Source organism: Phalacrocorax aristotelis, chromosome 2 (assembly GCF_949628215.1).
Source record: "Phalacrocorax aristotelis chromosome 2, bGulAri2.1, whole genome shotgun sequence".
NCBI lineage: Eukaryota > Metazoa > Chordata > Aves > Suliformes > Phalacrocoracidae > Phalacrocorax > Phalacrocorax aristotelis.
In genome coordinates this window covers 50675689-50700559 of record NC_134277.1, presented here as the reverse complement: position 1 = coordinate 50700559, position 24871 = coordinate 50675689, and the positions used below count along the sequence as shown (strand labels likewise).

At 41.8% G+C, this 24871-nt stretch overlaps 1 protein-coding gene across 1 annotated transcript; it reads right to left on the bottom strand.

Moving 5' to 3' along the window:
- Positions 1–1691: 1691 nt before the first annotated feature.
- CRTAP (cartilage associated protein) lies at positions 1692–24505 on the bottom strand. The gene is made up of 7 exons (XM_075083501.1): positions 23605–24505; positions 19914–20063; positions 19124–19295; positions 16452–16580; positions 14735–14880; positions 12202–12285; positions 1692–2425 (listed from the first exon to the last, which is right to left on the bottom strand). The coding sequence occupies exons 1-7, from the start codon at positions 24034–24036 to the stop codon at positions 2366–2368; spliced, it is 1173 nt and encodes a 390-aa protein (XP_074939602.1). The 5' UTR covers positions 24037–24505; the 3' UTR covers positions 1692–2365.
- Positions 24506–24871: the final 366 nt, after the last annotated feature.

Below are 24871 nucleotides of genomic sequence, written 5' to 3'. Positions count from 1 at the left end.
AACTGCAAAGAAATAATTCTGGGTGATAAAGAGATCCTGGAACTGATTATTTGTCATCTCATACCTACTGTAGGCTATACTACTTGCTTCACCAAATGGCAAAATCAGATTGGAAGTTTTATGTACTCACGTTATTTCCACACAAGATGTAGTTACGGAAAACCGCAGGCCCAGGAACTTGAATTACAGGCACCACTCTTGGAAGTCTTCAAGGTTTTGCATTGCAGTACCTATAGACAACACACAAGGGCTAGGGCACTGCAGAAACAAATAGCCAGATAACAGTCTGCAGTTGGCAGAGCTCCTACGTCAACTTGTTAAACAGTAATAAGATAGAAGTAAACAAAAAATGTTGTAAAACTAAGGCAATGTAGATAGATCCATCAACCCCTAACCAACTCCATGCCCTTTAATGACGGGATTTCTGGATTTGAAAGCTAGAGTATCAAAGATGAAGTTATTTGGGCATATGATCTTAACATCAATGGTTGAGTTTCTGAGGAGGAAATCTGGAGTTGTCCTACGCAGGCTGGAAAGCAGAGGGACAAAAGAGGCCTCCAGAGCAGTAACCTCTCCCTTGAGCATACACACGTCTCCAGCAAGGGAAAACTAGGGACAAACTGGAGAAGCTACCCTAGCTGAGTATTCTAATACATGTATTTCATGGGGAAGTACGTGATGGTTTACAATCAACTGCTTATAAATTTTAAAAGCAAAGTTAAATTCTTACATAAAATTACAATAAATGAATTCCTAATATTGCGTGGAACAAAAAGTGTAAGGAAATCTGATACACCCTCTGTATGCTCAAATCTTGTTACCACAAGTAGAGCTGGGTAAATCTAAAGTTAAAAGGCTCTCGATAGATTTTTGAGAATAACACCATCTGCCCATCAACTTCAGCAGATTAGCTCTGATATATACTAAAAAAGTTAAGAAAACCCTAATTTGATCCTCCAAACATCTTTCACATACACTTCAACATTTAAAAAATGTTTCATTGCTTTCACAGGCTAGAGGACACTTAGACCTGATCCTGTGGATTCCCCTTCCTGTTCTCTACAGAGAACATACAGTGTCTACAGACACTGTATTTCTACAGAGTATGTAAGCTATAGCACCAGAACTAAGCAAGATAGTTCATGTTTTGCTTTTTTAAAAACCCCTAGCACATTTGGTTTTGCAATTCGCTTCCATTCAGCTGAATTAGGGTTCAGTCATAACAGCACTGAATGCTCGTCTCCCCTTGATGTAAGCAGGGTGAAACCACTTGTAGGATGTGGCCCTCAAAAATGAAAGAGGAAAGCAAAGGATGAAAGCCTGGAACCTCCTCTGAGGTCAATGGGATTTCTGCTCTTCAGTACTATTGTGCACTAATTCACTACTCATCTCTAACACAGTATTTTGGGCCTTCGAAGTACCCCTGTATAGGACTCTGCCGTATGGTTAATAAAAATTAAGGAATTCGCATACAAATATTTTTCATGATTCCACTTAAAATTGCCTTAGTCTCCACCTGTACTTAATTTTGGATGAAAACTAGGCAGGCAATCCCACAAGATAAAAAAAATAACATGCAAACTGTTTTCTACATAAAAGAATATTAAATACATTGACCATCGTTATTTTATAAAAGATTGGCCCCACCTCACACAGCATCGACAAGTTGCTTCAACAGAAAGAGTAAGAACTGGTAGGAAGACGGACTTATTTATTATTCAGTTCTAAGTGGCCTCAGTATCACATAATGGAATTTCATTTAGTTTTTAAGGAAGAGCAACACTGCTTACAGAATTCTTTAGGCAATTTTTAGATGATCACTAGTTGTGCTTTGTTAATCATCTTATTTCAGCTATTTAAATGTATCTTAACATCTTTCGGGTGCACTGGGATTCAGTATCACTTTATTCATCATCACAGAAAAAGACATACATAAATAATACAATACATAGCTCAGAAAGTCTAGAGGAACTGTTATGTCTTCCACAGTTCATAATCTGACAAAAGTTCTTCAGAATTTAGCTGTACTGTTATAACTTAGTAGAACAGCAATGAAATGAGGAACCTTAGTGTTAACCCAGAAAATACTAATAGTCCGCTTTGTTGTGTTTGTGTAAACTAGAGAAAGCTCAAGAGGAAAACCCATATGCACCGATTCTGTAAAGGCACAGTGAAAAGCCATGCTCACGGAAAAGTCAGTGCAGCGTGGAAGTGATCTTTCAGGAGTGCATCTTGTGACATAAGGTGGAGATTAAAGGAGCAGCTTTGAGGTATATCTAACTGGAACTACAAGTGACCAAAAACAATAGTAAGGAGCAATGGTGAGTCTTCACTTTCGTAAAATACTTTGTGGTGCTTTCACTCATCAGGATTCCTTCTTTTCCTCTACTTCTAACAGCTCATCAAGGAATTCCACAACTTCACCCTAGAAAGGATTAAATTTAACAGAAACAAGTTAACCCGGTACTGCAAAATCAGTGGAAAATTTTAAGCATTGTAATCAAAACATAAACTGTAATAATAGATGTCTAAGCATTTTTTAACACAGAAGCTAGCACAACAAGCCTATAAAATGCAAATAAATGGCCCATACAGGGGTAGCACAAGTACTTGCAGTGACATACAGACCTTAAAAGAAGGCAATGTTACACTTCATAGTAAATCCTTTTGTACTTTTTCAGGTATTTAAACAATGAAATCCTCAAACTTAGAAATTAGAAGCATAAATGTTTAAAGCACCTGTTAAATTAGGAAATTGTTAAAATACCATAAAACATTAAAGAACTTTAGAAAGCTCTAAAATTTGTTTTATGTCCTCTGTTACACCCTTCAACACACACGTTCTCCATTTTCAACCACCAATCTTCACATGCCATGCTTCAATGCAGCAAAAATGTAAAGAACGAGAGATACTAGAATGTTTTCTATACTGGAAACAAGTATGTTGGGTTTAGATCAGACCAGAAAATATTATATTTATAAGCCCCACTCTGCTGATACAGGGTACCAACACAACATAACAATCACTTTGCTTTATTTAAACTACGCCTGACATAGTTATATGTCATATACCATAGTCAAATATCTTCCTGCAGTCAAGCCCGAGTACTTTGGGATGGTAACAGCCCCACCAGCTGGAATTTACGGCCTTGTCAACCAAGCTACAGTAACAGCTAAAACCTGTTGTGATCACTTTCAGCCCAAGGTAACACCTTCACTAGTGAAAAGCAGGTAGCTAACAGCAAATGCACAGCAGCATCTCAGACTACTCAAAACTGACTGTAGCAGCCCATCTGCTGGCACCCTCAGAAATACTAGTATTTCCTGTTTTGCCTTCCACACACAGCCCAGAAACAATGCTGCCTGAGATGGGAGACCCCGGAGGGACACCTGTGCAAAGTTTCACTTTTTCATACAACTCAAATACTGAGCTGTAGGAGAGATGTGGATGCTCAACGATGCATTTCCAACCTTTTATTCTAACAACTACAATGATCTGTTAAACTGTTTTAATTTAACAGTGTTTTTTAAACTTTCCTGTCCTTCCTTCCTTGACATAAACCTAAAAACCTTTCAGAAAAAGGTCTTAAGATGCCATTTAGATTTTTTCAAAACAAATTGTCACTTTCTTATAGAAAAATATTCTGCTGGAAAATCTGATCAGCTTTTACTCACTCTCATGCTTAAACTAATGAGAATTTATAACAGTTATGTTAAAAGCAAGTCTTCCTTGCTTGGATGCTCATTCTCCCTCTTCCCTTCACCCTCCATTCCAAGTCTTTGTGAACTGTATTAAGCTTCTGAGTCTGCTTGACGAAGGCTGCAACAATACTTTACAATCCTAATTAAATTTTAAGCACATTTCTGTCTAGAAAGGTATTCCTTAGGAAGACAGCACCTGCCAGACACATGCAGTTGGAGACTCAAAATTTTAGTTTTCTGTTCTGGGGAGGAAAGGCCACTAAAACCTCTGTCAGTGAAAAGTATAAGAGGAAATAGAGAATTTTTGTCTATTTTGAATACAACAATTGTATTATGGATATGATGATTAAACATGTTAAAGTCATATTTTTCAGAATTGTGATTAGCAAGGAGGGAAATAATGGGAACCAAGCAAATAACAATAAAAGTGGGAGGAAAGCTGGCTGAAATAACTGCTGCTCTGGTCCCCTGCTTCACAGTTCCATCTTAAGACTGTTGAGTTTTTGCAACTATGAAGTGGTTTTAGAAAGACCTGAAGGATGGCAATTTATAACATCTAAGTATCCAATTCAATAAAAACACAAAAAAAAATACCAGCACTTTCATATTCCCTACTTGTCCTCCTGGTTGCAGGAAATCTGGCAATTGGAAAACAGGAATTTGACATTTCTGCACGGTTTCCTTTGTTAGAAGTATTTTGATTGCCTAAGGAGCCTAATCGTGGTAGGAACTCATTACCACTTCACAAATGCACATGAAGAAAATAGACGCTAGGTCCAACAGTCACTATGCAAGCAGTTGAAAGTTACAGAAACAGAGGCACAGAGGACTTCATGTCAAGTTTTATAGCACAGCTCCTAAAACTGTGGGCACAAGCATTTGGGTGCCTCCTGAAAGACTACAGACAGGCAGGTCCTGTTAACTAAGAACAAAGTAATGAGACTCGGAATACAGGTATCTACTATGGTGGTCCCAGATATAATTCAGGCTGATTCTTTTACACCTCGGGACCATGGTTTTATGAAAGAATATCAGATATTAAAAAAGATTTCTCTCCTTGCTCTACCTGCAAAGACAACCCTCAAAAGGCAGGAGTCTAAGAGGTAGGATGAAAGGCATAAGCATCTATTCTATGATTCTATGATGTGACTGGATGACCCAGAATTAAGTATAAGGAGGACACGGGGATTTCAATATTGTACCTTTGGTAACTCAACCATATGGGAACTTAATTCATGTCATTGTCACGCTCATCAGTAAGGTAGGATATGTCAGAAGACAAAGAAGATCCAGGCAGAATTCAGGTTTTTTTCTTCTGGTATGTTTTCAAATCCAGAAACATATAAGAAGCCCAAGCTTTAAATGGAAAATGATATTTAAAAGCAACAGTATTTGAAAAAAAATTTTACTAAAATCTGAAATCTCCAGTGCCTGAAATTGATATCCAAAGGAAAGTATGAAAGAAGCTTTTGCCATCTAATGAGAAGTACTGGGGAATAAGAGAGGTTCAATTACGGCAAAAATATAGAAATAGTTGCCGAAACAATGTATGTACAGAAAATAGGCTGTAATGCAACTGAATAATTGCCTGGATGTTGGTTATTTTTGAAAAGGCAAAACCTCCAGATTACAGTTAAAGACAACCAAAACCCATAGTTCAAATATTTTTGCCTGAGCTTTCACAGTCAGAATATAAAACATTTGCAAGTTGCCCATACTGTGGTTGGCAGCCTAATGCAAAGGTGATAATGGTACGTCAGAGGAGGTGATCACATTGTCACACTAGCAGCTATGACCAGATTGATCACCCTCCTTGCCCCATTAGCGCTCACTTGACACCGCATCAGGCATTTTGCATGACTGAAGTCAGCAACTATTTCACAGGTGTTCATTCCAGGGAAAAAGCCTCCTGCCTGCTGGTATCTAACACCTTCATGCTGGCCTGCAGACCTGGAGTCTGAAAATGATTCTCTGATACTATTCAAGCATTCAGTATGACAGAGTTCCTCCTATTATCTGGTATGCTCTTTGGCTCCTATCTACCTTAATAGCAAGGACAGAAAATTTTACATGCAGTCAGCTGCAAATCCACAATTCTTTCTGCTGCCAGCTATGAGAGGGGACAACGGCCACCCAGTTCTAATGCAGGTTACATAAATATGCTGCTCAGACACAGTGCTGATGTAAATCAGACTTGAGCAATATACAGCCCAAAGTGTGACATAGCTGTCTGGCTGGTAGCTAGTAAATCCGTACGTGAAAACTGACTAAGCTGGGGGAGGAGAAGGGTTTGCCGCCAGACCAGTACATGCCTGACAGTTAGGCAGCCAACGAGTGGAAAGTACGCACATGTGGACTGCTTGGTCAGCCACAGTGAAGCACATCCTCGGTAGCAAGCTGGCCTTTGGTCCACAGTGCCTGCCTCCTGGTTTGCACTGGAGGGCAGGTACGCACTGCAGGTACAACAGCTCTGCTGGCACCCCATGACCTCCCTCCCTGAGCTACCAACCTCTTCCCTCTCCCAGTCCAGGGACAGTCAGTGGAAAGTGGGAGTGAGAGAATGGATGTATGGGAACAGATGGGACAGGTATAGCCTGAAATATGGGAAGCATGATATTGAACAGCAGCAGGGGGAATGCTCCCAGACTGGTGTGAGTCGTAGGAAGAATCAGAGAAGCTGATCTGATCAACTGGAGCCTCTAATTATCTGTCGGATATGTAAACTGAACACCCTTGGCTTAGGTTAACAATGGAACAGAGGCACAAACAGAAAGAACAAGTTTGTACCACAGTACATAATTCAAGGAGCTTTTACAGAGGGTACGTGAGTAGGTGGATTATAATAAAAAATAATTTTAAAACAGAGTTCTTGGTCAATTCTGAATAAGCTAACCCAGGCTAGTGAGACTGGTGCACTATTATAAGTGAAGCTAGAACATTTGAAAAAATAAGTCCTAAAACAGAGAAAAATGTAGAACTTCTCACTTACTACCGCAAGCTGAGTGTCCAAGACCAAGGTACACATTGGGCCAGGGATTGTTGCTGGCCCTTCCTCATGCAATATTAAATGCTGTATTCACATACACAAAACACAACCTTTTAAAAGAAACATCTATACTTAGGAGACTTCAAGCCAGCTATTAAAACAAACAGCAAAGAGGAAAAGCTACCAATACATGGCTCAGTTATGGCCCACTTGAAACTGATGGTCCAGCACCAACTTTTCTTTTGACAGCAGCATTTAAAAATAGTAGTGAACAGTAGCAGTTGTACTGACCACCGACAGACCCAGTGGCTTTGCCTTTGGTTGCTAAGACCAAGCACTGCCTTCTGTGTAGCAAATATTAATCATTCATGGGTCCTTGCCTCCACCTACAATCTGTTTTGTCCCTTCTCAGTGTGGACTGGAAAAGTTCTGGGAAAAAAATAACTTTCTTGCAATAACCCATACTTTCCATGCAGATCTGCTGATGGCCTTTTCTGTGGGGATTCCATATGCAGTGGGATAGCCTGTTCTTTAGGGAAGTAACAGAGAATATTAAAATAACAGTGTCCTAGAATGAATCAAGAACTACAGAAAAATATTATTAAGGCCTTTATCCTAACTCATCCAACAAACTGAGCCTTAAGAGACAATACACAGAGCAAGAAGAACTGGCTGGATCTTTGTTTCCTTATAATCTATGACCTAAAAGGAAAATATTTACCCAACAAAATGTCCCCCAGCTGTCCTTCAGAGCAAAAATTCAGATTTTGCTAAAGTTCAAAGATCTTAATGACTGGAAACTTTTCTACAGTGAGAGTAACAGATTTTGTTCCCTTATGTATTGGGTGTAGATGGCAAGGTTGTAGTAGCGGGAGGGTTTGCAGTGGTGGCCTCCATGAGGAGAGTTAAGGTTGCCCTGTAACTAATGAGTAACACCCCTGTAACTGCCCCAGTAACTGATTTGAGTAACTCTTGGGAGTAGTGACAAGGAGTTAGATTCATGAAAGTCAGCAGATTTTGTTCAAGGATGAATAACCAGCTAGCAAGAGAGCAGACAAAGGTTTGACATGGCTGACTGTGGAGGATATGTGCTCTGTAGGCCTGATAGAGCCTGCAAGCACACACCACACAGCCCACCGGCCAGCAATGTTTTTTTGGGGAATGACATTATTTTGGGATAACAGTAAAGCATGTGTCAATGAGTGGCTCAGCCTGAAAGGTTTATTCAGCCTTTGACCAAGAAAAAGTTCCTTGATCTAACCTTCAGTTAAAATGCGTGAGTTCACTGTAACCACCTCAAAGCCCTCCCAGATCCTCCACAAGCAGCACAGACCAGGCTGGACATTCCTTGCATTCTAGCAGGGGAAAAAAAAATCCCTCAATTCTTCGTGCAGAAAAATTATGTGGCCCTTAGCTTGTTTATTTTTCAGATACTTAGTCCACAGTGTGACCCACTATCACATGCTTTTAGGGTTTTTTTTAATATTAAAAGAGCTTAGTTGTTCTTTACATGTTTGTTAACTTCTTTTCTCAAATGTTTTTCCATTCCATTTTTTGATAATATATTCTGAACGTGTAACTGTTCTCTTCCCATACACTATAGGAGACTGCAGTACACTGCAGTTATTACAATAGCATTTTACTGTAATCCAATAAAAGTGCTTTCCTCTTAACATTTTTATAATGCCTATAAAACATGAGTCAGCCTAGTTTCAGAGCAACTTCAACATCACTCCCATTGCACTTAAAACAGAAGCCTTCTAGTGGCTTTGTTTCTGAGCTCCCTTGGCTGCTTTATGCTGCACTCATCTTAAAAAAATCTGGGCAGGTAAAAATTCCTTCTAATGTCAGTACCTGCAACTTGGGGACATCCTGCCATTTAAGCCCAACCACGCTTGCAGCTTCCCATGGTAGGTGGTTTAAATGGAAGGAGGAACACCTTTGCCCAAGATACACATCCAACTGTAAAGAAGCACGAGGGGAAAGCAGGAAGTGTCGGGAGAGCCAGCCACACAGGCAGTATCTCCACTAGGAAACGATGATGAAAACATATTTTCTTTTTTCTGTAAAGAAATGTATGCTGAACAGGGACCATAACAATGCCAATTAGCTGCCAACCCTGTTTGAAATAGATGCCACCCACCAGCTCTTCCCAGTGTAGCGGTGCTGTTGTAGCCGTGTAGGTCTGAGGTCACAGGCAGGGCAGGGTTTACAGGTCTGCATTTACAACTTGCTGTTATGAGCACACTTCTATAAATCATTTGAACGTATGCAAAAAGTGAGTTAATAAAGCTGAAAGTATGTTGTTAGCAATTCCTGAACAGAAAAAGAGGCTGAATTCAGATTATTATTTGCTGTCAGTAGTCCACTGGGCTCTCATGCTTTGATGCTATTCTGTATGTTCTCTTTCCACCAGTCACAGCAGTTCAACACTTAATTCTCTTTTGCATCACATTTAGGAATAGAGCATTTGAATTTCATCTACTGCACAAATGGACACACACATTATATACAAATAAAAAGAATAAGATGCCAAAAAAGTGGGTCAAACCTGCCAAGAGTTTTTCACCTACTGATTAATTACTGAAAGAGAAAAAAAAAAATCACATTGTGGGATCATCCCAGCCAAACGCTTGTGGTTCTTATGTAATTTAGAACAGCTACGTAGCTATCCCTGAAAAAAAAAAAATATTCCTCAAAAACACTGATTTTATGGGCCAGAAACATGTCTCTTACAATTAGTGTAGCGCTGTAGTTGTATCTACACTAGCTGAGCATCTGGCTCTTAACGGCATTTCAGTTTGCTATTTAAATCTGTGCAATACTAGAAGTTGTATCTATTATAGCCTTTATGCATTACACATCTGAACAGAAATCAAAAAGCTTGACTACCCATGGCCAATTAAGATGACAACACTGTGTAATGTTGTTTTAACTTCACTGTGGAAAACTGTAAGGATATTTAATAATAATTACTTTTAAGAAAAAGTAATTTGTAGCTAGTTGGCACTAATATTCTCTGTCACCTCTACTGTGTTAAATGTTTGAACTTGAATTTTTCATTTCCTTGTGGAAAAACATTAATAAAGTAACACGAACAGGACAGTATTTCTTGTAGTGACATATGCAAAAATCATTACTGCATGTTCCAGCCTCTGCAATTACTGCAATGTATTATTGGAAGAACCCACATGTTCTCACTCACTTTGCTAATGGGATTTAAAAAGACACATGGATGATCTGGGATACAGGAGCACTAAGAAGTCTGAATAAAGTGAGATTCTCCACTTGGGAATAATGACATATTCACATAGGAAGAGATCCTTTTGCCACATTGATCCTTTTGCTTCACTCAAGGACTGAGAATGATTTTTTTCTGCAGATTCTATTATGGGCTTGTTGGCCCACAAGCAGCTTCACAGACAGCAAACATGGACCACAGAAACTCACAAAAGGTATGGCCTATGGCCTAAGAAGCACATGGTTTAAATAAATAGAGTGCATTAAAAAAGAGGTTGCCTCCACCCTTAACAATTTTTAATAAAGCTTTTCCTCTAACACCTTATCTGGGTTTTTCATCAGTTTTCATCGTTCCTCTATAATATACTTTTCTATCCATGCCAGGAGAAATATTAAAAAAAAAATTCCACTTACACTACCAGGTCCTGCCCATATAGCAGAAACTGCAAGGTAGCAATTTTACCTTTGTGCTATTCCTGCCCTGTCTGGACTCCCTGGAAGGCTCCTGCAGCCAAAGAGAAGTTCTGGTAGCCAGGGATTTATGAGTTCCCTACCAAAGGCCAGAGCCAAGCCAGAGGCATGGACAGCCTCCAGCCCTCCCAGGTTCTTCAGCTTCAGCCCTAGTAAGTGAGGGCACAGAAGCCCTTCAGCATTTCCTTGGGAGAGAAGAAGGATAACTTTCCTAATACGATGACAGTATGGGATAGGGATATCTGTGGCATGACTAGGCCCAGTAATTTTGGTTGTTTAACCCAAATATATAATCCAGTGTAATGTGACTTCCTTGACACTTCCACAAAAGTTTAATTAATGTTTCCACTGTATTTCCGTCCTGCAGATTGTAAGGTCATTTATAACTGCACTGGTGAAATGGGCTACAGGAATGAACGCCAGCAAATAAATGCTTGTTTATTCTATACACAGTGCTTAAGTTGAAGACTGTGTCTCTAATCCCTTCTTGTAACAACATAAGGGGAAAACCCTTACAATGGACTGCTTCTCCCCTTCCTTAAGTACTCATCCCTGTGTTTTGAAGCAGCAGATGTGACAGAAGTTAAAAAACAAATTAAGTTTATGCCTAATGTAAGAAAACATTCTGCATTCATGCATAAGAAAACATTGTGTAAAACACAAACCAACAAGGGAATATAAAAAAGTGCTCAAGTATTTCCCACCCTGATGAAAACCCTACAGACCAGTCCTCATCTAAGCTTAATCTTACAATGAGCATATGAAACTGTCTTCCATAGAGTTTTATCACAATGGAAAGTTTTTTTAAAGCCTGGTAACCTTGCAATGGAATTTTATGTATAGAGTTGTTTTCAGGTCACTAGCATACCGAAGGCAGAACAGACATGTTATTAATTCTCCACTATAAAATATTCTCTCTCCCTACGTGCTGGATAACATAAAAATTGCAGAAGAGATTTCATTTTTTAACATCAGCCATCTTTCTTTTTCCTAATTAAAAAAGACCTCAGCAGTGCTCATTACAAGTACCCTGCCCCATGCCGTAAGTGAACATAGCTCTTTGCCAATGCCAGCAATGAACTATTCCATCATTTGAAGATTTTTTAAACCTTTAAATGAAAGGTTCTGAAAACAAAGCAAAACGAAAGGCAACCCAAAGCCTTCATGATTTATACTTTAATTTCAGATGTGGGAGACAAAGAAATGCCCTTTCAACAACTTAACTGCTTTTCTTGCACAAAAAAATCCACTTTACATATTTCTAGTCTAATAGTAGTCATTATATGTTATTTGGCCATGAATTCCAGCCATTTAAGAAGCAAGACTCAGTGACCAAAATGTTACTGTGCAGAAAAAAAATAACAGATAACAAGACTTCCTTTTGACAAAAATTACAATTTAGGTGGTTACTTCTCGACAAAATTATAAGGGTCTTTAAACCTAATCTAAACAACATCTCAGAAAAACAAAACAGAAAAACGTTGGGTTTAAATATATATACTACTTCTCTGCCCCCTGGTGTTACAGCTTGCAAAATGGATTTTCTTTTTTTTTTTTTTGTGGGCTGAGTACATTATATTTACCTTTGTGTTAATACTGCCCTTTTTTTTTTAACGGTATGTGATGTTCTTTGGGTTTTTTTCTTGTATTCCATTTACAAAAGAAAAATTTATCATAAATTGGTCACTGTTACAAGAAGATTTTTCCATATTACCTAAAATCCTGGAATTCCATCTAGGTATCACCTCCACTTTAACGTGATTGCTGGTTTTTTACCACAATTTCCTTTCTAGAAAACTCACCTCATCATCATCCATCAGATGTTCCTTTGCGAATTCATACATTTCCAACTGGAGTGTGGTTATGTTGTGGTATCGAACTGCCTCCTATTGAAAAACAGAATTTCTATGTTACTTTAGGATAGCAAGAAGGGAGCATCATCACATGTCACTGAAACTATTCCAGTGAAGTCAGACCCATATTTAGTAGAAGGTAGTTCCTGTCAGGGGGGCATTAAAGTGTTCAAGAAAGGAAAGAGCAGAACATCAAGCAATGGATCCAATGTCTTCTGTGGATCTTTCTAAGCACAGGCTCCATCAGTGTGAGAAGAACAAAGCACTCTCCTCGTTCTCATGTTTCAAAGCATTGGCGAGTCTCAGAATAAGGAATGAGACTGCCAGAGCTGAGCAGCAGCCTGTGCCTGCATTCCAGTGGGCTTTGGACGTGGAAAGCCTCTGTCTCCCTGTGCGCTGGCTTATGGCGGCAGGCAGTTCTGGGAAAAAGAGACACTAAGCTATTTTGCATGATAATGACTCACCACCCCAGCCTGCGTCTGGGCTAGGGAAATTCTGCACGGTCACCCACCTGTCCCTCCTCACCTCCCCAGGTGATTGCCTGGACAGCAGAGTTTTGCTCAGTCACCTACTCTCATATTTGTGAACACCAACAGTAATCTATTTTGATTATCCCGTTTAACTCTTTTTGGGGAAGAAAATAGACTTCCCCTTTCACAACAACATCTAAAGCTTAGTGCCAGAGCCAAATGCTGCTGTCACCCCATTACCACTTTGTGAAAATAAACCAGAAAGCATTTTGGTTTTCACAGCAAGTGATTAGGACAGCAAGTGATTAGGACAGCAAGCAACTTCTGTTCATAGTTACATGGATCAAAGTACAAGGAAATACAGCTATGTGCATTTAATATTTTATATTTAAAAACTAAATTATCTGTAGTCCCCACCTCCTGAGAAATTATCAATGAAACATTCAGAGCTAATGTGCAGGGCCCTTGTTCTGTCTTCTCTGCACCCATACGCCAAATCTGTCTGTGGTTTGCAGTTTTATACTGTTGCTACCCCTCATTCCCACCACCGTCAAACATTGTCTCCAGTGTGCATATAAAGCACAGTTCTGTTCCCAAAAGCAGTGACAAAGGAGCAGTCCCTTTCCCCTGTGAGTTCAGACTCACTGCTGCTGCCCAAAAGAACTGAATACATTTTCGCTGTCTTCTCTCTCAGCTGGCCCTGCAGGGCAGGCCTGGGTTTCCAGTGTGCAGATAAGGTGTGTGGCACATAACAGCTGTCCACAACCAAAAAACACTGAACACAAATTAAGTGGTATTTTTGACTTGAGCTGGCTGGTCTGAGAGGATGGAAAATGTAATTATCAAATCAGTGCAACATGTAAGGTGCATATGTGAACTGCTCTGCAGTGTTGCTACAGACAAAGCCAGTCACCTAGGCCCTGCATATATGTACTGAGCTTAATGCAGCATTAAGAATCAAGGGATATGCCTTTGTGCCAGCACAGGTCTCGGTGACTGAGGTGTCTGAAGGAGCAATATGGGAAAGGTAACTGGAATGTTACCCTGCGGGGTGCCTGCTGTTTCTTCAGCTAGGTTAACTTAAATGACTCTTCGACACGGAAGTCATGCCGTAAGAGAAACAGAAGGTGCTAAATTTAATTTGTGGAACATGTATTGCTAATAACTAGCTACTTGTACAGCACATACCCCTGATGCCTAAGAAGTCATTCAGGTGACACAAAGCAGTTAATTCAGTTGCATGATGTAAATCCTGGGAACAAGAAATGACAGAAAATCCAACTTGATTTTCAAAGTCGAAGCTGCAGGACCCCAGAAACACAGCAAATGTGCTTTAATATGTAAAATTTCCTTGGACATGGAAATTTAAGAACAGCCTAAAACCACATTTTTAGTCACTTGTCAAAGCCAGATCACAATCATTGCTGGATGGACTAATGTTTACCGTGGGTTCTTTGCAGCAAGCATTCTAACTGAGATAATTAGGTGCAATATGATCGTGAGCCTTTTGCCATCACCACCCACCCAACTATGTTCTAAACTGAGTAAGCTGGGGTTATCATATCTGGACACATTCCAATGAACACAGAACCTGAAATAACAAGCAGGTGGGCAATTACATGTTGGCAAATAATAACTAATTGACATAAGCCCAAATGTCACTGGAGTGATCTTTTCATCAGGAGATTTCAGGGGCCAGCTGCTTTACTTATCGAGGTAGATAAAAATATAAATATACATAAGTGGCAGACAAGTACTGTGAATTTACTCATCATGATATCATATCTTATTGTAGTGTATTTCAACACAAAGGGAGGAACTAAAATGACGTTCACTGCCTACATTACATAGTATATCTCCGTGTAGAACTTTCTGTACAACATTAATGTAACAGTATGTGTTTTATTAACCCCAGAACCAATAGATAACCCCTGTTTTCACAACCTCTGATCCAGTGAGTTTCAGGGAAATACCTGAATTTGTCTAGAACACATTTTAAGTAATTCACCTACCGATCTGGGCTGAAAATCCTCTTCTTTAAGTCCCCATTTGTCTCTGTGGTACTGATAATAGACCATGTTCTGTTTCATTACTTCATCTTTCTGATCAAACAGAAGGTAACTAGCAGCACAAGAAGCTGCATTCTTCATGTCATTCACTAATTAATAAACACAAACACAGAAAAATCCAGATAAGGTAAATGAACAAATTCCTACTACTATCTAAGCTCTGAAAAACTCACATGGAAGCAGGACCCATTTTCTACCTCCCCACCAGCTGGACAGAAAAAAATTGCTTCCCAGACAGCATATAGTATTTTTGTGTTCTGAAACAGGTAAGGCCACGATTCAGAAACAGAGACTTACCTCTGATGGTTTTCTATGAAAATCCTAACCAAATGTCCCTCCCAGGTATCCCAATATCAGTAAGGTGTCATCCCACAGCTTAGTGATCCCGTTGGGGCATTTATTAAAAAACAAACAAACAAATCAATCCCCCCCTTTGTACTAGAATTGACAAAGAGGGAAGAGTCAATGTGTAAAACGTAGTCAAACAACATAAGTAAAAATCATTAATGGCTTGATTCTACATGGCTGGATGTGTCTTCCCTTTGGTGTTGGAGCCTACAGGAGTAGCTGTAAGGGCTACATGTGTTCTTTACAGTAAAAGTAGTTTCTCAAGAAACCACAAAATTCACTGAATGATCTAACTATCAAATGTGTAATCACTCAGTACCAGAACAGTACAATTTCTGTTAAGTGATCCTCTCTTTCTTCAAAACCCATTTAGCCTCATGTACCCCATTCTAACAGGATGATAAGAATATACTAGGAAAAAGTGAATGGTATGGAATACTCTGTAGGTGTGTCTGTGGTAGAAATTCTGAATAATAAATTGAAAATTGAGTATTTATTCAACAGAATAAATGGTATTATGTTAAATGTGTTGCCTTGAAGTCACAATTTTCCTTCTCTCTAACTGAATAAGTCAAGAAGTTTTTTCTTAAACTTCTTGTTAGAGCTATACATTCAGCTGCTTAACAACCACGTGGGCCCAACTGCTTGACCACCATGACTTTTTGGCACAGACCATGGTTTTTTGTACACTGGTGGACAACATGGGTCTGTGTCATTGCACGTGTTCCAGTGTAAAAAGAAGTGGCTGACACTGTTTACCCTAACATGTTATCAGTTACTTCAAAAAGGCAGAAGAGTTGGTGTATCATTTAAACATCACGCTCATACATGATGAGCAATCATCGTTTATGTGAAACTCTGAAAAGCATAAGCAACTTGTGCTGGCAGTAGGTATCATAAAAAGAATGAAAGGAAGTGAGGGATCAGATCACGCTTACTCTGTAACTGTCTCACTTTTCCAACACCCAAGTGGAGACCAGTCACAACCATGCATAACTTAAAACAGAGGGGCCTGCCCTGGGCAAAATCCAGCCCTTATGGGACTGGTGTTCAGCAATTTATTTTGTCATGGACAATTTTATGAGCACGGGCTCTATATATAACATTTGTCTCCCGTGTCTGTTAACTATGGTTACACATGAAGAAAAAAATGCCAGGCAGCTCAGACTTTCTGTCCCAGAACAGGTTTAAATGCAGATTCTGGAGGCCACTATTTACATTCTAAAGCGTTATAACTGGAGGGAAAAGATTATGAATAGAAACTGTCCCACATCATCCCATTGTTATTTAAGCATATTAAATCACTACTTACATTTATAATAAGCAAACTGCAAGTAATGGTACATGGTGGCCACAAATTTCTCAACAACAAAGCCTCCTATAATGGGTGTCAGATTACTCTCGCACTGGACTTTGCACGCAAGGACTTCAATGTAATGATCTAGAGGGAAGAAAACAACAACACAAGATATGGATAGCACACAGTGAATTGTTATAACCCCTCCCATTAGCTACCTGTTAAAATTTGGCCTTATAATGGTCTCTTGAGTCTTGTGCACCTAGATCTTGCTACTTGGAAGTACTGAGCATCTACAGTCCATCTGAAACGCATACGAAGTACTGGTACTCAGCACTTCTGTAAAAATCCTGTGGTCTGGACTTGAAATGTATCAAAGCTGTAATTCCAGAGAACTAAGCGGTTATGTTTCACTGACACCTACAGGCAGTCTGTGGTAGTAGGTTTTATATAGAGTGTTATGGAGTATCGCTTTATTTCCTAATGGTGAACTTAACAGTGCTTTTTTTTATTTTATTTTGAGAGCCTTTGCAATTTCAGTAAATTATTGCATGAATAAGGTTCACATACTGCTGAGTACAACTATGTCACAGAGAAATACAGCAGGTGATTCCAAAACAAACCTCCAGAGATGGCTGCATTTTGTGCCTGCAGTTTGGATGTTCTAAAAGAGAAGACAGACATGAATATGCTGCGCACTACAGAACAACCTTCAGCCAGAAATGTTTACTTTCACAAGCTTACCCGGTCTACAAGATTGGTACAATGGGATAGGACTAGAGGTGATCTTATCTTGAAGAAAATACATTCTGAGAAAACCTTCCACCAAAGAACAGAAGAACTGGAAGAATTTAAAGAGTTTTCAGGATATATCACACTATAAAACACTGAACAAAAATATTTTAAAGCCTTAGCTTCCCTGTTAGCCACATTTAGCAGGTGAAAGCAAGTTGTCTAAGTTTGTGCAGCAGGTCTCTGACCACGGCAAAAGAAGCACGAAGACCCCTTCCCGTTTTCTTCCTGACAACTCCTAACTTGAACAACACTGAAGCTAAAAATGATTGGCCAAATGAAATTACCAGACCCGTCTTTAACAAGAGCAGTGCAGTCTTGAAACTGCTTGAACTGAACACAGTAGTGCTCAATTCCAGCTAGCACTTAAAGCCAGAGATTCAAGTTCCTCAGTGAAGCAAACCCATGTAACGAGGACAGCTGGCTTCCAAACATAACGCATTGCTCAGGGATGAATACGTACCTAGTGCAATCACCAAATAATTCTGGTGAACATTTTTTGCTACATCTACTTTCTGTAGTAAAAACCTTGGAAGCAGGATGTGTCTCCCTGAGCAAGAGCACGCACAGTTCAGCCCAGGCAGTGCAAGTAAATTTGAATTTTCTTTTCTCAAGAACAAAATACTTCAAACACATGCACATGGCCGTGATAACATCATGCAGTAACTCCTATCTTTCCTTCTCACCACTGCTGCTGGAATTGTGCTCTCATTCCAAGGAGGAAGAGGAAAAATGACAGCAAGTGCCAATCACAGCTGGGTGCAGACACTGTACACTCTACAGTTGCTTGAGGGTTATCCTGATGTCAGGGCTCTGACCCACTGGGGAAGAAAGTCTGTGTTTCTTGCTTTATCGCCTGTGATTTGACCTTCACTCCTTATCTGCTGTCCTGGGCACCTGCCTGCTTTGCCCAAGAGTAAAACAAGGCTTGCAGAATAGCCTGCAACAGCTATTCCATGTCAGCTGTACTGGTGGATACCAGTTCCACACTGTGAGAAACTGCAGAGCTGCTCTTGTACTTTACATTTACGTATCAACGTATTTCATAAGTTTCCCCTCACCAACACATCTGATGGCTTTAGGACAAAAATCTGGGCTGGTTATCCTTCTGGCAACTTAGAAATTCTGTTGTATTTTTTGTGCTTTTAAGTTTATGAAAAAGGTAGGCGTTCTCCACACAAATATTGCCAGCAGCACTGAGCCCAGAGCACCAGCAAAATTACTTGTTTCTTTTGCTACCAAAGACCACAGGAAATGAGTATGTGCCATTCTGAGAACAATCACACACACACACACACAAAAAAAAAAACAAGAAAATATTTTTCTTTGCAAAGCAATGGATTTTATTTTTAAGCAACCCACTAAAGAAAAAGAAATCTTATCTGCTAGCAAAACTCTGTTGTAGGAAAGATGAAAAAATAGGCAACAGAAACTTGTCATATTCATGAGAAAGCAGATGGGTATGACCAGTGATACACAAACCACAAAGCAGATTTTGAAGACAGGCTAACCACTGAGCCTCAAAGGCGGCCAAACTGATATTGAAATTATGGTCAAGAGATCTGTCTAGATAACGACTGATAGCTGGTTGGAGTACTTGCTATTACTTACACATCTATTTTATTCTGACACACAACTCCCACATTAGTGTACGAACTCTCTGTTCTGAGTTTTTTGACAGCCCTCGTTTATGTTACTAAAAAGAAAAAAAAAGTAAACCAGAATTCAAGCAGTTTTCAGTGAATCTAATAAACTCATATTGACCCAAACTGAGCAGGGAGCACCATGTGCATTTCACACTGCAATGTGAGGAACTGGACTTTGGTAGCCGATGCCATGGAAAAACCAAAATGCACTTTTGGGACACCTTTCCTTACTGTTTCCTAACTACTCACCTGCAATGGAGAGATAGAAGTCTTTAAAATCTTTGATCTCTCGGGAGCCTTCACAGGCTGCTGTACAGTCATCATAGGCTTTGAAGAAATCAGGAATAGCCAGTTCCATGTCCGAGATGGATGTTCTCCAATTGTCACCGTTGTATGCTCTCACAGCCCTGACAAAGAGATTCTGAAAAATTGGCAGGAATGAGACCCATAGATTGGTTGATCTATGGAAAGCTGTGTGTAAACTCAAAAAGAGTAAATTATGTCTCTGCATTTCTGGATTACTATATAAGCTGTTAGCCAATTAATATGAGGACAACAAATACAGATGACTAATAGAATTATGTACTCTGCTCTCTAGGACATATCTGGCAAAATCTATTTCAGATCAACAGAAAAACCTGCTGGACAGATGAAACAGTGTGATTCTGAAGCACAGGTTTTGGTAGAAGTTTTCAGTGGAATCTTAATCCCAAATGTCTGATTTATTGTAAGCTGTGCCACTACAATACTTGTGAATTTGAATAACTCTATGCACCTGCTTACCTCCAGTAGTGATCTGCACGTATCAGCTTTCAGGTGTGCCTCTGTCTATGATTTACTGTGACTTATGGAACAGTTAAAAGCACAAGAGATGGGAATTACTGAATGCACCAAGAAGGCAGAACAGAGACGATGAAGGAAGACAGCAAGAGGGAAACAAGAACTGAGAACACGTAAGCAAATGAGATCCTTGAATCTCACCCATTAAGAGAAGTAATAGAACAGTTCCAAAAGACCAGACTCTGAATAAGAAGCATACCTCATAAGGTTTTGTCTCCAAGTCTTTAATATGCTCCTCAGCATCAGGTATGCTCTTATAGTAGGCCATATTTCTTTGCATCATTTCATCATCTGGATGCTTCAGAAGAAAGGTGTGAGCTGCTGCAATAGCTTTTGGAAGGTTATTAGCCTAAACAGGGATGGGGAAAAGAGGAAGGAGGGGAAAAAAGGTTAATTGGAAAATAAACTTCAAAGTTTCTCAGTTGTTGTCAATGAACTTTCCTGCAGCCTCTATATTCCCAACCTTATTTCTACTGAAACCACAGTCTCAGCAGACACAATGGTACAATAAAGCTTACAGAATTCTTCTGTTTTATTACCATCTGAGTCACTAGCAACATTTATTGGGTTTTTAAAATGTTATTGTAAAAATCTATTATTGGTGCAAATAGCATAGATTTTTCCCCTTCCCCCTCCCCTCCTCATAAAGCTGACTGTTGCTCCTGTGTGGGATTAATCTCACAGCGATTACTGATGCTAACCTATGGATACAGGGCAGGAGTCATCACTTACCACGTTTATTTGGTGTTTATATCGCTCATTTGCCTAGCAGCACATAAGACAATATTACAATAAACTATCTTCCTGATGGCGTTACAAAGTTAGAGCAAACAGCAGGGACTTGCTCAATAATTGTGTCCTAAGGTACTATGTGATTCTCTGCACCCATTTTAAAACTAACTTAAAACCCCGTTAGAGTTGCTTTGTGAAGTGTGTATTCCTCACTTACAACTGCATGTGCCAAATACGTACGTACTTCTGTGCGCATGCATTTATATTTTTTATTTTCTGTATCTACATGTATTTTTAGAAACTCTATAGTGTACATGCACATATTTAGGATAAGTGAGAAAGAAAGTACAAGTCTTAAATACTTGTGAAATATTAAGAACTTTTCCCTTGTAAGCCAAGATCCATATCAACCTATTCAGCGTACCGATGCGTAGGTGATACAGAGCTCCACCTTCCATCTGAAGTAGTTTATAGAAGTGAACGTATAAAACTATGAGCAAAAATCACAAGCACATATGCACTCTTCTGCTTGTATCTATAAAATGGTACCATTTCATTTCAGAAAGAATCTTGAAAAACTGCTACATTAAAGAAAGACTTCAGCCCTAACACGAGCTTTTGCTGCTGTGCCGCTATACATGTCCCGGCACTGGAACTCCGCCAGCTGCCCTTCCTGGCTGTCCCAAAACTATGCGCTCCCCCTCAGCCCAGACAGTGCTAAAAACCAACAGGAAATCTCAGCTGCAGTTTCGTCAAATGCCTGGTTTCTTTTGTGCTTTATGCTTTAACCCTATTTGTTGGTAGGCTGACAGATCTCTCATTTTTGCTTAGTCCATAATCCACTCTTGGTTTCAATTTTCACCATTTAAAAAAAAAAAACCAAAAGGCTTTGTACAAACACATTCCTAAGTGGACTCAGTGGCTACAAGAAAGCTCCCTCCAGAGGAGCAAGCAGCAGCACAGAAATATCTCCTCCCACGACCAAAGACGTGGCAAAATTTCACTGCAGAACCCACCTGAATAAACACATGCTCAGTCTAAAAAATGACATAAAGCATTTCCCTCCACCTTCTTCCTATATTATAAATGCTGTGGTGGCGTGGGGGAGTGGAGGAAGTGTCATCCCTTTCTTCAGAAAACCAGCAACCAGGAAGAAGTCCTTTGTACAGAGGAGTCTGTACCTCTAGAAGGCCCATTCAGAACTCCCCCAGTGAGTGATAAAAGCTCAGAGCTGGACTACAGTCTCATAAGACAGAAAATGTAAACAACTGACACTAAAAGCAAAACCACTGAACTGTGCCGCACAAACCTACTGCAAATGTGACTGAAAACCAGTTGAAAGGGAGAGGGAGGGATTTCTCCCATTTCCCTCTCACATTCCTACCTGCCAGTTACTTAACTGTATCAGAAACAGTAGGTAGGAATGATTTTTGCTGTGATCCATATGTTGCAAACTTTGTATGTGCCACAGAGGGGGAATGAATAGCTAAAGTAAGACAAGAAATGCAAACATTTGTAGTGATGTCATTTTGGTATCCATACATGGCTTTGAGAATGCAAGGCGTGCCTGCCACTCTGTTATTCAAAAGAAATGTCTCCTGTTTCATACCTTCTGTTCTGTGTGTGCGGAGGCTTTATATATAAAGTTAGGTTCTTCTGTACGGTCTTGGGGATGGCTTTGAATGCACAAAATTATGCCAGTGTGATACTGTGCATGTGGATACTGTTCCTGCTTGATGAGAACATATTTCCCTGCATCTGTTTGTGTAATTTTGGAAAAATATTGAATATTTTCCTGAGAAAACAGCACTCTCACAAATCAGACACAGCAACAGTTAAGAAGATGTGTGTTTTCAAGCAGCAGTCTTGAAAAGAATGCACAAGTGTACAACCCTATATAATGTATACTGGGATATGTTGGGAGTGAATCCCTAGCAGAGAAAACAATCTAACCAGAGTTCAGCTTCTTTTCTCCCCACACAGGCACCCCATTTATTTGAAACGCAAGTAACTGCAGTATCTGAAGGGATGGCATGAGGGATGGACCTTAATTTAGAGAACAGAAGATGAAGATGAGAAGGAGGGAGAAAATCATCAATCAGATCCTAGAGAGAAGGATAACCAGCAGCTAGAAAAATGGGATGAAATCTGTTGAAAGAGGTGTTGTGTCCCCAGCCTTGGCTGACCCAAGAGCAAAAGGTAAATACCATTCCAGGGCCAGCATTAGTGTCACGCTTCAGCAGCCAGTTTTCACATTCTTCCTTCCCACGGACTGGAGTTCTGCAGGCATCAGGCTATCTGCAAGTCACAGGCTGGGAGTTGCTGCACTTGAAAGAACTGGACCAGGAGAGAGCAAGCAAGGAAGATGGACACGCTGAGGGAGAGGAAGCAGCGAAGAGCGCTTGGAATACCAGAGTGGTGACACGAAGGGACTGAAAAAGGTGTCAGAGAAGGTTAGAAGTAAGGCGGAAGGAAAGATGAGAGGGGCAGGGGCAGGAACAGCACAACTACAGGACAAGGAGGCAGTGTCCCATGGCTGAGGGTTTGGGAAGAACTGGAGGGTTCTTGGGGGACTCCTTGGGGGAGCCCAAGAGAACTTGGGCTAAATGAGGTGTTGTGCTGGATGAGTTGTGGAAAATCTGGTGAAGAGTGAACTGGCTGGTCCTATGTGGGCAAGCAGGGGGGAAGACAAGGTACACTGTGGTCCCACTGTTGATCACACAAGGTGGGTGGGAGGAGGGGGCTGAAAGACTTACTGGGGAGAAGATGATGATGTGCAGGGTTGTTCCAACCACAGAGGGGAAAAAATGGCAGGTGGGGTGGATGCCAATTGGCGGCTAAACTGGTGTGGAGGAGGCGATAGGGAACGACGCTACAGCCCAGAGTAACTTGCTCTGAGGACCCGGCGAAAGGTCAGCACAAAGGGAGGCTTTTGAGCACTGAGCACACAGGGCACATGCGCCCACCAAGGCTGCGCAGCGACACGCCAAGCTGTGCCCCTCCGCTACAACACCTCCGTGGGTCGCCAATAGGCTTGGCTTGCCTTGGCTGGAGGGTGACACCGCACCAGGCAAGACTTTGGGGAGCCAAGACTGGGGGTGGAGGGGGAGCAGAGGCAGAGGAGGGTAGAGAGATTGGAATGAAGTGCCGGGCCTCACCTTGAAGTAAGCGAACTGCAGGTACTTGTAGGGCTCACGGCGCTGGAAGTCCTCCAGCAGGTCGCGGCCGGGCTGGGCCTGTCGGAAGGCGGGCAGCCCCTGCTTGCAGCGCCGCAGGCACTGGGCCCGCCGCAGCACCCCAGCCAGGAGGTGCAGTTCGGCCAGCGCTCCCCCTCCGGCGGCGGGGGGCTGCCCGGCGGCGCTGCAGTTGCGGTGGCAGAAGGCCTCGCTGTCCCGCAGCAGGCGGTAGAGCCGCATGCTGACCTCCAGGTAGTTGACGCTTTCGGGCCAGTTCTCGGTGCTGTACTGGTCCAGGCCGTAGCGGTAAGCGGACTCGAGCGGCATGAGCTCGTCCCGCGGGAAGCTGCGGAAGCTGTAGCGCTCGTACTGTGCCCCCGCCGCCGCCAGCAACGCCGCCAGCGCCAGCCACATGGCTGCGCCTTCGGCCGCCAGCCCGGCCACCACGTCGCCGACCCGGGAAGAGGAGAGGGGAGAGATGGGGAGCGGTGGGGCCGGAGGAGGTAGCGGGCCGGGGGGCGGGAAAAGCGGGGCCGGCCCCGCCCCGGGGCGGGAGTGCACGGTCGTAGTGGGAAAGCGGGTCCACCCGTGAGGTGCCTGGCCCTGGAAGCTAAGCAGAGCCCGGCTCGATTACTACCAGGGTGGGTGCTCACGTACGGATGTCCCTTTTTTGCCTCTGCCCCTTTCCGTTTTGGCGTGTTCCCTTTTCCCCTTTTGCCCTGGATTTTGTCGTCCTCCTTCTAAAGCCTCCTAGCACACGATGTAGGAATTGGCCGCATCGTGGGAACGGGTGTAGGGCCACCTCCCACCTCCTTATTGTCCCGCCGGCGTCGCGGTGTGCAGCCTCAGCCCCGCCGGTGCCGGCCTGTACACTGGGAGACGCATCTCCCGCCTCCTCGGGGTGGGGTGGAGTGGGTGGGGGTGTGCGGGGCCTTTCAGCCGAGCCGAGGTGGCGGGGCCGGGGCTGGAGGGGGCTTCCTCGGTTCCCTCTGAGTCGCTGGGCAAGTCCCCGGGCCTGGACCGGACCGGAGCGTGTGGCGTGGCGGGAGGCGAGGGCAGGGGGCGGCGGCCGGGCCGGGCGCTCACGGTGTTATCATCAAAAGCGGGTTCGTTCGCCCGATGTGCAAAACGCCGAACTACACACAGAGAGGAGGTGTTTTATTCGATTCTTTTTTCCGCAAAGATGGGAGCTGAGTGGTAACCCGCACAGCTAGCACGCCTCCCCGAGAAAGGCATTTATACTGTTAAA